General features: G+C 57.2%; 1 protein-coding gene across 1 annotated transcript; it reads left to right on the top strand.

Annotated features, from left to right (window-relative positions):
* Nucleotides 1-113: 113 nt before the first annotated feature.
* LAMP1 (lysosomal associated membrane protein 1) lies at nt 114-14393 on the top strand. The gene is made up of 9 exons (XM_074378592.1): nt 114-303; nt 5113-5234; nt 6694-6910; nt 7028-7186; nt 11576-11742; nt 12280-12405; nt 13003-13069; nt 13140-13310; nt 13514-14393. The coding sequence occupies exons 1-9, from the start codon at nt 252-254 to the stop codon at nt 13651-13653; spliced, it is 1221 nt and encodes a 406-aa protein (XP_074234693.1). The 5' UTR covers nt 114-251; the 3' UTR covers nt 13654-14393.
* The last annotated feature ends 776 nt before the right edge of the window (nt 14394-15169 follow it).

Below are 15169 nucleotides of genomic sequence, written 5' to 3' on the forward strand. Positions count from 1 at the left end.
GCCGCGCAGGGTCACGTGCGAGGCGGGAGCTGGGCGCCGGGAGGACGCCTGTACTGGTGCGTTCTCGCGAGAGCTCCAGAGGTCACGTGACGGCGCGGGCGCGGCGCGGCCTCACGTGACAAGCGCCGCCGGTCGTGGGGTCTCTTTCCTGCCGCGGGCGCCGCACCGGGACCCGCCGCCCTCACGCCGGCCCGGTGTCCCCGGTCCGCCCGCCCGGCCCAACCGACCCCGCCCGGCTCCCGCTCGCGCCCATGGCGGCCCCCGGCGGCGCCCGGCCACGGCCACTGCTCTTGCTGCTGCTCGGTGAGGAGCCGGGCCGGGGGCTGAGGACTCGGGGGGCTGCGGGGTGAGGAGCCGGGCGGGGTGGGGTGCAGGGCGGTGTGAGCCGGGCCGGGGGGATACGGGACCTGGGGTGCTGCGGGGCGGGGGCGAGGGCTCGGTCGTGGGCCGGGGAGCTGCGCGGCGTCCGGGCTGGGGCGGGGGGTGGGGCGGCAGGCCTGCGAGTCGATCCCGCACCGACCGAGGCCGCCGCCGCCGGGGGCGAAGGGCTGAACGAGGTGCCCGGAGGTGGACGAGGGAGGGCCCGGTGCGGCCCTCGGGTCACGGAACTCGTGTTCCGGGCTGGTCGGCAGTGACTTGGTGGTTTCTGAGCAGCGCGGTTCGCTTCTTTATCTGGGGACAAGGGTCGCCGCGTAGGGCGGCGTGAGGCTGTGCAGCCCGAGGCGCAGGATCCGCGTGGGGCCTCCGTTCCCGCCAGACCCGCATCTTCTCCGCAAGAAAACAGGGCGGCGCGACGACCCCGGCCCGTGGAGTTCGTCCTTCGTGCTGTAACCTTCGCCCCGTGCAGGAGGGCGTGGAGCCTGACGTGTGTGTTCATGTCACTGTGGATTTTAATTATGTTACAGTGATTCAAGGTTACCTTTGAGTTCAGGGGAGCCCACAGCGGACAAAGGGGAGGGAGGCTCCGCCTGGCCTCACAATGGCAGTGTTCTTCTCTAGCCAGCCGTCGTGAGGAGCGCTGCCGCTGCTCTGTGTGTGCTGGGCCCCAGAGCCAAGTGAGGGGACGCCACCCGTCCTCAGGACTCGGAGCAGCCCGTGGGCGCCGGTGCTTTATCCGTGGAGGAAGTTTGCTCTCGTTTATCTGTCCTGATGAGGACGGGTATAAGGGGAATCACCGCGGGTTGATGTTAGGTCTGTTAGGGCTCTCCGTGGTATCGTTTCTCATCCTGTCCCGAAGGATATGGGCCGATTGTCGAAGTGCCAGGAGCTCCTCCGAGTTAGGTGGATACAGAAACAGGATCCCACGCTTACCTGCCATAGATCCTCTATATTTCATCCTATCCTAGATCTCTTGTTGTGACAGAATGGGTTGTGGTCTCGCGTTTCTGTTTTGCCTGTTTTGTAAAATGAGTTCTTTTAGCTGCATGAACAGCCACACGGGGTGACCTTACTCCCAACTGCAAACCTGAAGCCTTCGCCTTTGCCAGCAGGCATAATTAGTTACAAGGGGAGTTGCTGGAACAAGTCTTGTCTTTCAGAAGGGCTCATTGCTCTTTGTTGGAAGGGCATTAGAAATTTTGTTTCATGTTTTGAAAACTCACCTGAATGAAGAGAAAAATCCATAACCTCCCTACACTGTGATAACCTGGAATGCTGTGCATGTAATTAGCATTTTAATGCCTATTTCATATCTTTTCAGTTTTATATTCAGTTAAAATCCGACTTTTTAGAAAGGCCTGTTAACAGCTTAAATTTGGGTGTATTTTAAATAATGTTTGTTTTAGTGCACAATTTCACCAAAAAGCATTTTTTCCAAAAGCATTTCAAACGTCTAAATTCAGAATTTCTTCTTCCTTAATAGTTACATGTTAAAGGGGTTTCTGCGTTTGACAGCTTGGGGGAGAGCAGGGAGAGGCATGAACGGACACTGTCTGATACACATGGTTGAATGTATTGTGTAATGTGACTTTCTGAACCTCGATGTCAGCTGGATGACCTCTTTCTCTTTCCAAATGAACTGTCACTTAGGAAGTTAAAAAGTTTTATACTGATTATGTTACCCTTGATCGTGGGAGTTTCTCTGTTACTCAGGTTGGTGACTGAATTCTTCACTAGATCTGAGGTTGAAATGTTTTGGGTGCATAATTTTGATTCATGTTGTTAGATCCATCCCACACCTTGTTAGTCTGAGACTTGACTGCAGGCGTGTACAGCACACGCTTCTCCAGCATCAGTTCAGCTGCATTGTGGTTATTTCTACACATGTGTCTCCCTGATCTCACAGCCCCCTTGTGCCTCGTGCGGGGTGGGTGCTTAGTTTCATGGCTGTGGCCCCTGACCAGGCAGGCACATCCTTAGAGACTGAGTCACTGTCAAGGATGGAGCCTTTTTCCCTTTTTTAAACCTTTGTAGATAATTATGAGTCACTAGTTAAGAAGGAGGAAAGTACTGGATTTAAGAGAATCAAGTTAAGGGAAATTAGAAAGTGATTTCCTATAAAAATGTTAATAAAGCTCTCGACTTGTTCCTGTAGATGCAATCTCTTTTGTTTCAGAAGCGTGTCATTGTGTGAAGTGCTGGCTCAGGTGTGGTTTCACGGGAAGCCGGCCCCTGTGAGCTCAGCGGGCGCCCGCTCCAAGGCAGCCACCGGCTCCAGCCTGGTTCTGCACCTTCACCAGCTGTGACCTCGGGCATGTTAGTTAGTTCACTTCTCTGTGCTTTGCTCTCCACACCTGTGAAAAGGAATCGTCGTGATAACTTAGTTACCGCAAAGGGTAACATAGGTGCTTGTTAAATGAAACATGTGTTGGTGTTTTGTGTGAGTTACTGAGAATTGCGAGCTGGACAGGTGAGGTCTGTGTAGGCCGAACGTGGGAATGGTAACAGCTGCGCCGAGAGCGCCTGTGCGGGGCCGTGGCCCTGCGGTCAGCGCTCTCATTTCCTTGTCTTGGTTGCCTAGACCATGGGCTTGGTGGTTGCTACCGGCCTGAGGTCACACGGCTGGTAAGTGGTGAAGGAGTCTGTCTGGACCCAGGTCTCTTATCTCAGAAGCAGGCCTGCTGCCTGCAGCTGCACTTGTTGTAGAGAATGGAATCGTATTTTGGAGTAGGAGTATTTTGAAGGAATAAGCCAGTTCCTCCTCAGTGTGACCCTGGAGAGATGAAGGTGTGGAGTCTGCCTGAAGCGCCTCTGGGGAGGAAGCTGCCAGTGGTCCCGGCCCTGACTTTCAGGACAGACACCCCTTCAAATTACTGCCAACACTTTAACTAATGTAAGAAGGTGGTGATGGTGGCTTTTAAACCAGCTGCCGCTGTTAACACAGTTACAGACCGACTTCTGGCCGTTAGCGTACATTCCTTTTAGTCGTATATTCTAATGCTCTGTAGGTCTTTTTATCGTGACCAGACTTCTGGCTTCTGGGGATAAGTTTCCTGGTTTAATAGTGGGAAACTTCTGGGCCTCTCCAGAGTGCACAGGGGCCTCTGCTGCTCATTTCAGGTTGTGTCAGTAACACTGCTTTGTTGTCCTTTGAAAGCACAGACCCTCAGCATATTTACTAGAAGATTGTTTGCTTAGAAAGTTACTGAACGTGAAATGCCTCCTGACGAAGCACTCTGTCAGTAGGAAGTGGGGACCCGGGCCCCTCACAGAGGGCCGCTTGGTGAGAGGGGACCTGTGCGGTCCCATGGTGGCAGGTGGCTCCAGCAGCCCGACCAGGACCCAGGGGTGCGTGAGGGGGTGGCGCCCAGGCACAGGTGGTGAGCTGCCCTGTGTCCGGCGTTTCCCTGGCTCTGGCACCGAGCCTGCTTTGCCTCGCCTGGGTCTGCAGCTCTCCTGCCTGTGGTGCTCAGGGCGTCTTTAAAACCTGGACTGTGTCAGAAACAAGTTGTGGAGTTTCTCTAGGCTTTTGAAAAGGGATACTCACTCACTCGAAGTGGTTTTAGTGGTCTTACCCGAGCACTCTGGGGGGTGGGTTAAAAACAGACCAAAAATTGCACGATTCCCCTGTTTGCCTTTGTTGCTTCTCTCTCAAGTGACAGCTTTTCTTTATGGATGTATTTTGGTATTTCCTTTATCAGAGGCTTATAGGAAGATATGTGGGGCTACTGTCTACACTCTGCTTTAGACTTAAAATCTTCGGAGCGGCTACTGTTTATTTTGTGATGATCCCAAGGGTAAAAGGGAACTGGGTTCATTGGAGTCACTTCCCTGGAGTCCTGGGGCTGGGGATCCAGGATCTCAGAATGACAAGCTGGTTGCATGTCCTCCGTGAGTGCTGCCTGGGCCATTTCTACTCTCGGAGCCCTCAGAGCTGGCATGTCACCACCACAATGGGCATGCAGTGGCAGGGCCTGGTGGTGGCTGATGGCCGCTTTGCTGTAAAACTAGCAGACACCAACTTCTGCCCACCCGTGGAAGCCCTATGTGTTGAACCGTGTGGCCCTAAGCTTTCCTCCTCCCCTGCAGTGGTGGGAGTGAGCTTGCTCAGCTCAGAGAATCGGTCACTCGGGCCAGAAGGACCGGGAGAGCCCCATTCCATCCCTTCCCTCTGGCGTCCCAGGTCCAGGTGCAGGTCGTGACCGGGTTTTGAGGCCCTCTCTGAGATGGGCAGAGAGCTCAGACTTGAGTCATGGCTTTTCCCGCACCGGCAGTCTGGGAGAGGTAAAAACACGCAAGTTCATGTAGTAGTTTGGGTCCACGGGGAGGGTTAGCACCAGCCGCCCCCAGGGCATGGAGAAGGTTGGCTTGGAGGTTGAGTCCTGCCTCCAGGGCCCCAGCCCCCCTCCAAGAGAGCTTCTGAGGCAGGAGCATGGGCCACCTGTGCCCGGGGCAGCCCAGAAATTGACCTGTGACTTCCCGATAGTTTTCTGAAGTAAACGTTGAATGACAGGTTGGCAAACTGAGTGGATGGGTTTAGAGATGCATTTTCAGAATCGGGGACATTTACAGGGAGATAGGACAGACGAGGGGTGGGGGCGACCTAGCCCGGGGGTTTAAGTCGCACAGTAGAATCTCCTCGTGAAATCCGTACTGCTGCAGTTGCAGAAGACACAAGTACCGAGTTGGATTTTCAAAAAGGTGTTTGGTCACTTCTGTCTTTGCCGGAGTTAGCAGGCCTGGTGCACGGCACGTCCTCGGTGTTCGTGGTGAGAGACAGCAACGGGACAGCCTGCGTCATGGCCAACTTCTCTGCTGCCTTCTCAACTGTGTACGACACCGCCGGGGGTCCTAAGGTAGGAGACACGGGCCTTGTGTGTGCACGTGTGTGTGCCTGTCCAGCCTCGGGAAGCCACCCGCCCTGACCGCCCTCTACCTGTGCAGGTCTCCGCTGTGGTGCTGGGCCTTCGGTGCTGGTGGTGGTCCAGGCGTTTTCCACAAGCACTTTTTTGTGCCCTGCTTTCTCTGTTTTGTGTGAGCCTGCTTCCAGTTCTCTTTATGGCGTCTGAATCATGCTAATTTGCTAAGCCATCCCCTGTGGCTGCGTTTTCTTATGTTCTTCCTATGCCCAGCGTACAGTCTGGGTACAGCTTTTTTGATCTGATGAGTTTGCCTTAGGTGAACCGTTAGCTCCCAGGATTGCGCATAATAGTTGTCGAAGGTGCAGAGCCACCGTCCTGGGTTGATTACACGTCCCTTGTGGGTTTGTTAAAACAGCTTCGCCCTCCTGCAGGACAAGTGAGGCCCTTAGCTTTACGAACTTCCTACAGACACGCAGTGTTTGTGTGTCGTTCCACCTTCGTTAATTGCCTGCAGTGGCCATTTCACTCTTGTAAACAGGTCCCTAGATCAGATTGTGTTTTCAGTGCTTTCCTGGTCCATCTCCGTGTCGAAGACACCACGTCTGTTCGCCAGCACTCAAAGGCCGGGGGTGGGTGGGACTGCTGGACGAGCCGGCTGGTCCCTCTCACCCCATTTGTCCTAGCTCCCTGTAAATGTCCAAAGAGAAGGAAACTGGAACGTTTTGTGTCATAGAAATGGCCTCACATTATAAAGATTGTCCAAGCACTTTTAATTTCTACTTCACTTTTGTTGGTTTGGATTTTTTAAATACCATTTTGTCACACATTGATTGTGTTACACAAGTGGGCTCACCCTCTCTCTGTTAGGTGCCTTCCCACTTCACAAAGCATGTCTTTGTTACACGCGTGATCTGTCCCTGTCAGGACGGTCTGTGATGCAGCTTAACCAGGGTCACTCAGCCGGCCCTGTTCGTGAACTTTGGTGGTTTTCTAGTTGTTTTGCTGGTCACAGTAAATTCAATTCTGCAGTAAACTTTCTATCTTTGTTTATGGAGACATACTCTTTACGTAAACACTTCTATAGGAAACAAGTAGTAATGGCTTTTTTCCAAATAAAAGTATACGGTTCATCCTGAAGCCCAATATGAATTATTTCAGTTTACTGAGATAACTTTAGTTTTAATTCTCTATAAATTAAAATTATATGAACGAAGGGAAATGTTTAGTTCTACGAATAAGTCATCTTTGTGTCACTTGAATTGTTTTTTGGTCTGTTACTGACATGTAAGGCTGACTTTGTGTTTTGTTTGTACTGAAAATGAATACATGAGTAGTGATGTCTGAGAGCTGGGTCTGAGTCACGTCAGACTTACAGAAGCTCCATCTTTGGTGTCTGGGTCCCTTGATGACCTGCCTTCTCACTGGGCTCTTATTGTCCCTGTGTCTGTCCTAGAATGCCACCTTCAGCCTGCCTTCTGACGCACACGTGCTGAATAGCAGCTCCTGTGGTAAAGGGGGTGCTTCTGATTCCATCCTCATGATCGAGTTTGGAGGAGGACACACGCTGACCCTCAATTTCACCAGAAATGCCACACATTACAGTGTCCAGCTGATGAGTTTTGTTTATAACTTGTCAGACGTACAGATCTTCCCCAATGCAAGCTCCAAGGGTAAGAACCAAGAGTGACCAGCTAAGAGCCAAGAAAAGTGGCTTGGGGGAGTGTCTGGAATTACTGTTACCTAAGCCCTTGAAGTAATTAAAAGTTGGGTGGTTTTTTTTTAACAAGGAACCCGGACTGTGGAGTCCACGCCGGACATCGTGGCGGGCATGAACACGAGGTACAGGTGTGTGAGCAGCAGCAGGGTCCACATGGGCAGCATGACTGTTACGCTGTGGGACGCCACCATCCAGGCCTACCTGTCCAGCAGTGGCTTCAGCAAGGAGGGTGAGCACTGCCCGCCAACCCCCTCTCTGGAGATGGTGACCTCTTCAGATGAGGATGAATGAGTGGCCATCAAACCAGGGTGAAGGGGCAGAGCTACTCAGACTCTCTCTTGTTCCTTGTTCCAGAGCTAGTAGGGCCCCTGAGTGCACCTGGCCACGCCACCTGTGGTCTTGGGTGAGCGGTGAGCCTCTTGTTCCTTCTTGTGTGAAATGAGGGTGGTGAGCATCTGGGAAGGTGTCGGGATTCAGGCAGAGTGCGCCTCAGGGTGCCCAGTACATAGTGTGCAGAAGACAGCATTGTCACTTTACTACAACTGAAGAGGGTTCCCTCCCCACGTCCTGTCCCCCAGCTCACAGGTCACTGCCATTTCCTGGGGTGGGGGGCTCTGTGTTCAGGCCTTTTACCGCAGCCTTGCCCGGTACCTCGGAAGGGCCTGGGCTGCAGGTCTGCATGGTGACTGGCCGGCCGCGGTCCTTGGACTGGGGCCTGCTCCCCGTTGGGCTGCATAGCCAACAAGGTGAAGATGGTGTTTATGCTTGTAAATTTGAGGTTAAAACCAAAAGAACATTTCATGACATAGGAAGATGACATAAAAACAAGTCTCAGTGCCCATAACTAAAATGTCATTGGGACACAGCTGTGGTCATGCCCTCACTTCGTCTCGAGGCTGCCCTCACGCTCGCCGTGCAGAGCTGAGTTGGGACGGGCGCCAATGGCCTCAGAGTCTGTGATTCCCGCCATCTGGCCCTCCACATAGAAAGTGTGCTGACCCCTGACCGGACAGGAGGAGCATTAGCGGTGGGGCTGGAACTGAAAGAAACCCAGTGTAGGGGGAGACACTGCCAGCAGCGGGAGTGCAGGACCCAGCGGTGCGGGTTCCAGTGGAGCTGGGCTTGGCTGCCTGCTGCGCGGCCCCCAACCTCGGCCCGGAGGAGCCCTTCGCCAGGAGGCTCCCCTCTGCTGGCCTGGGTGCTGTGTGTGAGGGCAGCAGCCCCCTGGGTGAACAAGAGGTGGTCCCTGTCAGAGTAGCTCCCTGGGGGTCAGGGCACCGAGAGAAAGGCGGGGGGCCAGTCACGTGGGAGGTCACAGGTCTCAGAGCTGGGCTCCCACCCAGCAGAGCAGGCAGCTCGCTTGGGTCTCGGGAGCAGGAGGAGGAAGCAGAGCGGGTCCCTGCCTGGCTGTGGGCTCGCTGCAGCCACCTCGCTGCTCACGGGCCCAACCCCCGTCCCCCACCTGTGCAGCTCTTCTTCGAGGGCTGTGAAGTCGGACATGTAGACTCATTCTGTTTTTAAGGATAAGCAATTACTTTGTTTTTTAAATAGACTCTGTTTTTTAGAGCAGTTTTAGGTTCACAGCAAAACTGAATGGGAGGTACAGAGATTTCCCACATGGGCACAGCCCCTGCTGCCGGCGTCTGCACAGTGATCCCTTCCCTGATGGGGGTGTGTTCACGCAGCTCCAGGTGGAGAAGGAGGTGTGAGGCTGCCCTCAGGCCTGGGCCCCTCCCCAGAGGCATTCTTGGGTCTGGCGCAGGGTTACCTGTGGTCCCCTTCCAACCTGGGAGTCCAGGCTTGTTGGGAGTTGGTTGTGGGTGGCCGCCCGCTCTGTTCCATGTGGTCGCTGGTCAGAAGCAGGGCTGCTGCGGTCGCCCGCACTTGCAGGAGGGTCTGAGACACGACGACACCTCCCCGGTGGCCTTGGGTCCCCTGATGTTATGTTCAGTCAACTGGGCGGGTGTGTGTGCGTTTTGGAAAGGAAACTGGCTTTTCCTCAAGACACTGTTGCACTCTCTCAGTAAGTGCTGCTGGGAAGAGGCGGGGATGGGACATCTGTGGAAGGGCCTGTGGAAGAGCACTGGCGTCCTCTGTGTCCCCCTGCGGGGCTGAGGGCTGGGCTTGTTCTCAGGGCACATTCTCTGCGGTGACCCCTTGTCAGCCTGGACATGGCTCTGAGACGGGGTGTCAGCAGGAGCAAAGGGGCCCGGGCCCCCCAGCTGGCAGTGGCCGTTCTTGGCCTGTGCCCCCACCTCCTCTCGGGAGCAGCTCCCGCCCCACCTCTCATGACCCATGGCCCCTGCTTGACCTGCCACAAACAGGGTCTGGTCCTCGGTGGCCTGAGTCCTAGGAGCACCCTCAGCCATCCTGTCTTTTCCCGTGTCATCGTCCTGAGAAGTCTGGGAGGACTGGCTCTCTGTCAATTTCATTGATGAAAAGTCCTGATGAGAACAGGTGTCCGGAGGCCAGAGCGCTTGGCGAGTGGGTCCCCAGTGTCATTGGGCCGCCCCCAGGCCCACGTGGGGTCAGTGGGTTTGGACTGAGGCTCATGCACCACAGGATTCGGATTTTATCTGTGAGATGTGACGCGTGGGTTCTTGGGAGCTTTTCCATGAGCATTCCAAGGTTAGAACAGAAGCTGCTTTTAAATACCGTTCATCATAAACGTCACTCCCTGCCCAGCCTGGCCACGTTAATTCTGTAGTCTCACCCCTAGCCCAGCCTGACAGTGCATCAGTGCTGAAATGTCTCCTTCCGCCTGGGACCCACGGCAGCGCGCAGGGTCGCTCGGGGCCTTCAGGGCTCATCGGCGTCTGAGCCGTGGGAAGGGCACCTGGAAGGGTGTGTGGCCCCCATCCTCCCCGAGAGTGATTTATGGTGGTTCTTGCTGAGGCCGGGTAGCGTGTGGAGTCTGCATTTTAACTCAGGTGGAAGGAAGAAGGCGTGTCGTGGTGCGTCTTTCTAAAACCCTGGATTTTCCCAGCTGGCGGTTAGACCTGCAGTGTGTTGTTTACGTTTCCAAGTTGACGTTTGGTGAGCGTGCTGTGAGGACGGGGACCACGTCAAAGTGACTGTCAGCTGGGCGCAGGCCTGCCCCGCGGGCCTCGTGTGGTCCGTACGCCAGGAGCTGCACCTTTCATTGTGCTGCGTCTGTGACGGCTGGCGGGGAGGCTGCCATCAGTGGTGCGAGAGCCCTGTGGCCACCTGCAGCTTGACGCGGGGCCCGGGCTGACCCACTTCCAGAACTTCTGGCTCCTGCTTTTGCCATTTAACTCCCTGCCTAGAGGGGGTATCCTGCTACCAGGTGGCCCCATGGGAAGGCAGACGGGGTGAGTTGAACTTTCAGAGCGAGTGTGGTCACCCGTGGGACAGTCCTGGGGCGAGGCCTCCCGTCTCCTCCCCCAAGTCAGCGGGACGTGGAGGCCGAGTCAGCAGCTGAAGAGTGGATGTTTCCCCTAGGCTGCGAGTTAGCCGTGAAAGGGCAGCGGGCGCGTGGCCGCCAGTCCTGGGCAGCTCCCACTCGGGGTGTCTGGCCGGCGTCCCGAGGCTCAGCCCAGCTGTCGTGGGGGAGGGGAACGCGGACGGAAACTGGGGACATTACTCGCAGCCTGTCAACTGTCCGCAGAAGTAAGTGCTAAGTGCTACAAGAAGGAACCTGGTGTGGGGGCTGGTGTCCCGGAAGCGCCCGTGTCTTCGTGTTCAGAGTGGTGCTCTTCGTGGAAAGTGTGTCTGTCTGTCTGTCTGTAGAAGGTGCTCAGTTACCCTTCGACTTCTGGCTCCGTCAGCCTGGACTCTGACAGCCACGTGGAGCAGATGCTGAGGGGTGGGGTCGCGTGTCCCCCGGGCACGCCGGGCCTTCTCCCCGTGGCCCTCCGCTGTGGCCCAGCCACACTCCAGCCTCCCTCGTTTCCTGATTGTTGTCTCCTGCTGCGAGGTCTCACTCCACTTCCTGGGCCTTTTCTGCGCTGAGAAGTGAATGCCCCAGGCCTCGAGGCTCAGCTCTGACCTTTCCTGTTGGCCATCTGATGCCCATCCCTCCGAGGGCTGCCTCTGCTGCTCCCTGGGGGCACTGGGCCGATGACACGGGCTTGTAACGGTGTGTGTATGGTTCCGGTGCCCCTGCAGCTCCCCCAGAAGTGGCTCCAGCACCGTTCTGGTGCACAGGAGCTCAGAGAGCGTGTTTGAACTGTTGCTGTCTCAAGTGGCATGTATGTGGCTGGCTGTCCAGCCGCCCAGGACAGAGTTAACGTTTTTTTTCCTGACTGCACGGTGGGAAGGGAAGGGCGCAGCGCTTGTGCAGAAAAGGACTTCTTCATGGGCATGGGGCTGCCCCGATGCTTGGACGGAAAGGCATCCCGTCAGGGCTGTGGGGCTGGGGTGGGAGTAGGGTCAGGGGGCCGGGCGCCCGCCTGGCTGAACAGCGTGTCTTGCAGTGACACACCCCGCCCTGCATTTCCAGAGTGGCGGGAGAGCAGGCTGGCCTGAGAGAACTGGGCGTCCTGCTCTGCCGGGTGGAGCTTCTTGAGAGTCTGCTGGGGTCCCGGTGGGCTGGGGTGGCCCGAGTTCCTGGTGGGGCCTTCCCGCAGGCAGCGCGACTCATACCACCATCCTGCAGAGACGCGCTGCGAGCGGGACAAGCCTTCGCCGGTCACCCCGACGGCGCCACCGGCACCTCCGCGCCCCTCGGTGTCCAGGTACAATGTGACCGACAGCAACGGGACCTGCCTGCTGGCCACCATGGGGCTGCAGCTGAACGTCACCTACAGCCGGAAGGACAACACGGTAGGCCCTGCCCTGTGTGCCCTGGGGCCCCAGTGCCCCCAGCTGATGGCGCGCAGCCATACCCCAGTTTCCACGCAGGCTGCTGCTTCTGAGGCGGCAGGACTGAGCCATCCTGATGGTGGCAGCAATGTGTACTGTTTGTCACCATGGACGGTGGTGACCTGAGAGAAGGCTGAGTCAAGCACTTCACTGCCAGACACTCGAGTCATTTCCATGCTCTTCCTTTGAGATTGTTTCTCCCCAATGGTGACAGAGTCTGAGGGGTGGCAAGTCCCTCGCTTGTGATACTTGTGGAGAGTGGAGTCAGGGGACAGGGTGAGGGGGCCCTGCCCACTCCTGCAGGGACTTCTTTCTGAAAGCAGCCAGGAGGAGCAGAATTGTTGTGAAACCAGAAATCTGCCCGCACACGCTTGTAAAGTTCCCTTCTGGTTCTCGGTAACAGGACCGTGCCCTCAAAAGTTCCTGCTTCAGGCTGCCTGTCTTTGCAGGGGGACCTGCCATGAGGGGACATGTAACCTTTTGGCTTTTTTCACTCAGACTGTGACCAGAGAGTTCAACGTCAACCCAAACAAGACCACGTTCAGCGGGAGCTGCACCGCCCAGCTGGTGACCCTGCTGCTCCAGGGCGAGGACCTGGCCCTCCTGGCCTTCCAGTTTGGGATGGTGAGGATCCCGCCCTGCACCCCGCCCACCGCCCTGCCTCCCCTGTCCGTGGGTCTCTGGATCCGTGGCTCCCCCACCCCTTTTCCGAGAGCAGATGCCTCCGCGTTCACTCCGCGGACGGCAGGCAGGCCTCCTGCACCCACCACACTGTGGAGGGAAGGGAGTCCGAGACCTCAGACATGGTCCTCGGCCCTGCGCGGGGGTGGCGTCCCCCTCACCTTCTCTTTATGTGTCCCCCGGGGAGATGTACACATAAAGTCAGCAAAGCACTGTGGGAAAAGTGTAAATGCCACCGGTGAGTTACTGCGACACGCTTTGCGGACCAGCTGCTTAACAGCTGGGTTTCTCTGATGAAGTTGGCTTTCTCAGAGTCTGGCTCCTGCAGTCCCCATTTTAGCAGAGAATGTGGTTGTGTGGTGAGGTCTGAAGATGCTAATCAGGGCTTGTGTTCCCCAGACGATAGGGCACCGTGTGCAGACGGGATGGCCCGCAGCTGGGGCACGGGGGTCACGTGCACCACCAGGTGAACCCCCTCCCCCCCCCGTCTTTGGGCACAGGAGCCGGGGGGTCATTAAGGGTTGTCTCTTTCTCTTGAAGAATGCGAGCTCCAGCCAGGTTTTCCTGCAAGGGATCCAGCTGAACATGACTCTGCCCGACGCCAGAGGTAAGTCCTCCCCCCCCACCCTCCCGCCCCTGTTCAGGCGCCCCGAGCACGCACTCCACTGCCTTTGCAGACCCCACCTTCAGAGCCGCCAACAGCTCACTGAGGGCGCTCCAGGCCGCCGTCGGGAACTCCTACAAGTGTAACGCGGAGCAGCGCGTGCAGGTCACCGAGGCCTTCTCCCTCAACATGTTCAGAGTGTGGGTCCAGGCCTTCCAGGTGGATGGGGACAAGTTTGGGCCTGGTGAGTAGCGAGGAGGGCACGGGTCAGACCACGTGGGGACTGGTGGCGGGCCGGGGGATCCAGTTCCCCTCCTTGCCCTGCAGCACCTCGGCTCCAAGGGCCTGGCCTGTCGGCAGAGCGTGGGTGGGGGCCTCCCCGGGGGGTCGGGTGCCCTGGGGGTCAGGCCTCGGGCCCCGGAGGTGCAGTGGCCATCTGTCCTGCAGTGGAGGAGTGCCAGCTGGACGAGAACAGCATGCTGATCCCCATCGCCGTGGGTGGCGCCCTTGCAGGGCTGGTCCTCATCGTCCTCATCGCCTACCTGATCGGCCGGAAGAGGAGCCACGCCGGCTACCAGACCATCTAGCCACCCGCCCGCGCACCAGCGATGGCTGCGGAGGGAGGGAGGGGCCCACTTCCTTGCAAACTGGTTTTCAAACCTGCTTTATCCGATGTGAGGTTTATCCAGCAGCATTTACTATGCACAAGAGCAGCCACGGAAATGATGGTGTTACCTTTGCTAACTGGGTTAAGTATTTTGCTAACTGGTTAAGTGTTGATATTTACCAAAGTAGACTCTAAGGGGGGCGGGGGGTAGAGTGCTTTTCTACACGGGCACTGGCTCCACTTCGTTCGGCTTCTCAGATTCTGGTGTTCGGTCTCCTCACTCAGGTTTAGGCCTCAGAGCAGGAGGGTGTCCGGTCCTGACACCTGCCCAAGGGCAGCTGTGGCCACGAGGCTGGCGCGCTGAGAAGGCAGTGGAGGACGAGTCTAGGCCAGGAACACAGGAGACGAAGACCTGGGGTAGGAGCCAGGGTGGGCCTGGCCCCTCGAGTGTCAGGGCTCCGGGTCCTGTCTCCACGCTCTGCTGCTCGAGAGCTGGTACTTTTTTAAATAGGAGAAAATGGGTGTTATTTTTATTTACTTTTTTGTGAAGTGGTTTTCAGTCTTCTGTTGGAGGTTGGGGGTGGGTGACCTTGTCTGCACTGTGTACAATAATCGTTCACTCTGATTTATCGCTTGCAGCTCAGTAGGCTGTGCACTGAGGGTCCGTCCCCTCCTGGGACGCGAGGCTGTAACAATGCTAATAAAGCGTCTTTTTGTTCATCTGTCTGGACCTTTTGCCTCTGTCAGCTCCTGTGAGAGGGCGCCGTGGGGGAGCGTTGGGGAGTTGGGGTGGGCCCGGTTCTTTGGTGGGAGGGCTGATAGGCAGCTGGTCCTCTGGGCAACTTGAGAACTTGGCGGTGGGGAGGCGGTCAGGCCTCTGACAGCACGGCGTTTGGAGCCTAGTGGTGCTGGAGACACCTCGGCCTGTGGCAGCAGAGGCCTTCAGAGCCAGGGCTCGGGCCTGAGTCAGCCAAGACCTGTGTCCTCAGAGGGTCCCTGGCCTAGGTGGACAGTGGCCCACACGCCGTGCCCAGGGCCTGCCCCAGAAATTTAGGTTGTGTGGTCTGTGCTACATCCAGTCCTTTTCACACCAGGCCCCGCTGGGCGGGGCTGGCCAGGGACACGAGGTGGGCAGGGCCCTGGCGGCAGCACAGCCATGGTTTCCCCGTGTCCGTCTCCCCAGGGTGGAGCCCAGGTGAGAGAAACTGGCAGCTGGCCTGTCACGTGGGGCTCAGGCCCTGGGGGTTGGGGGGCGGAGTGCGACAACGTTAGAAGTGCATCTGCCCGGGGGGCATGAGGCTTCCAGGGGCCCAGCAGGTCCCCGTGGGCCTGGGCTCAGCGCCTGGGCAGGCCCCACGGTGCGCTGGTTTGCTTCTGAGAAGGGGACCTTCTGTCACTTGGGCTGCTTCCAGGAAGAACCCCCGTCCCCACGTGGCCCACGCAAGGCACCACCTGCCCAGGTGACAGGTGTCTGCAGAGGCAGAGGGGGTCGGGGT

The sequence above is a fragment of the Camelus bactrianus genome, chromosome 14 (genome assembly GCF_048773025.1).
Source record: "Camelus bactrianus isolate YW-2024 breed Bactrian camel chromosome 14, ASM4877302v1, whole genome shotgun sequence".
Lineage (NCBI taxonomy): Eukaryota > Metazoa > Chordata > Mammalia > Artiodactyla > Camelidae > Camelus > Camelus bactrianus.

Bases quoted from the DNA above. Each gene is read 5' to 3' on its own strand.
- LAMP1 (XM_074378592.1), top strand. From the start codon at position 252: ATGGCGGCCCCCGGCGGCGCCCGGCCACGGCCACTGCTCTTGCTGCTG. The intron at 7,187-11,575 runs GTGAGCACTGCC...ACCATCCTGCAG, and splicing joins CAGTGGCTTCAGCAAGGAGG to AGACGCGCTGCGAGCGGGAC. The intron at 12,406-13,002 runs GTGAGGATCCCG...TTTCTCTTGAAG, and splicing joins TGGCCTTCCAGTTTGGGATG to AATGCGAGCTCCAGCCAGGT.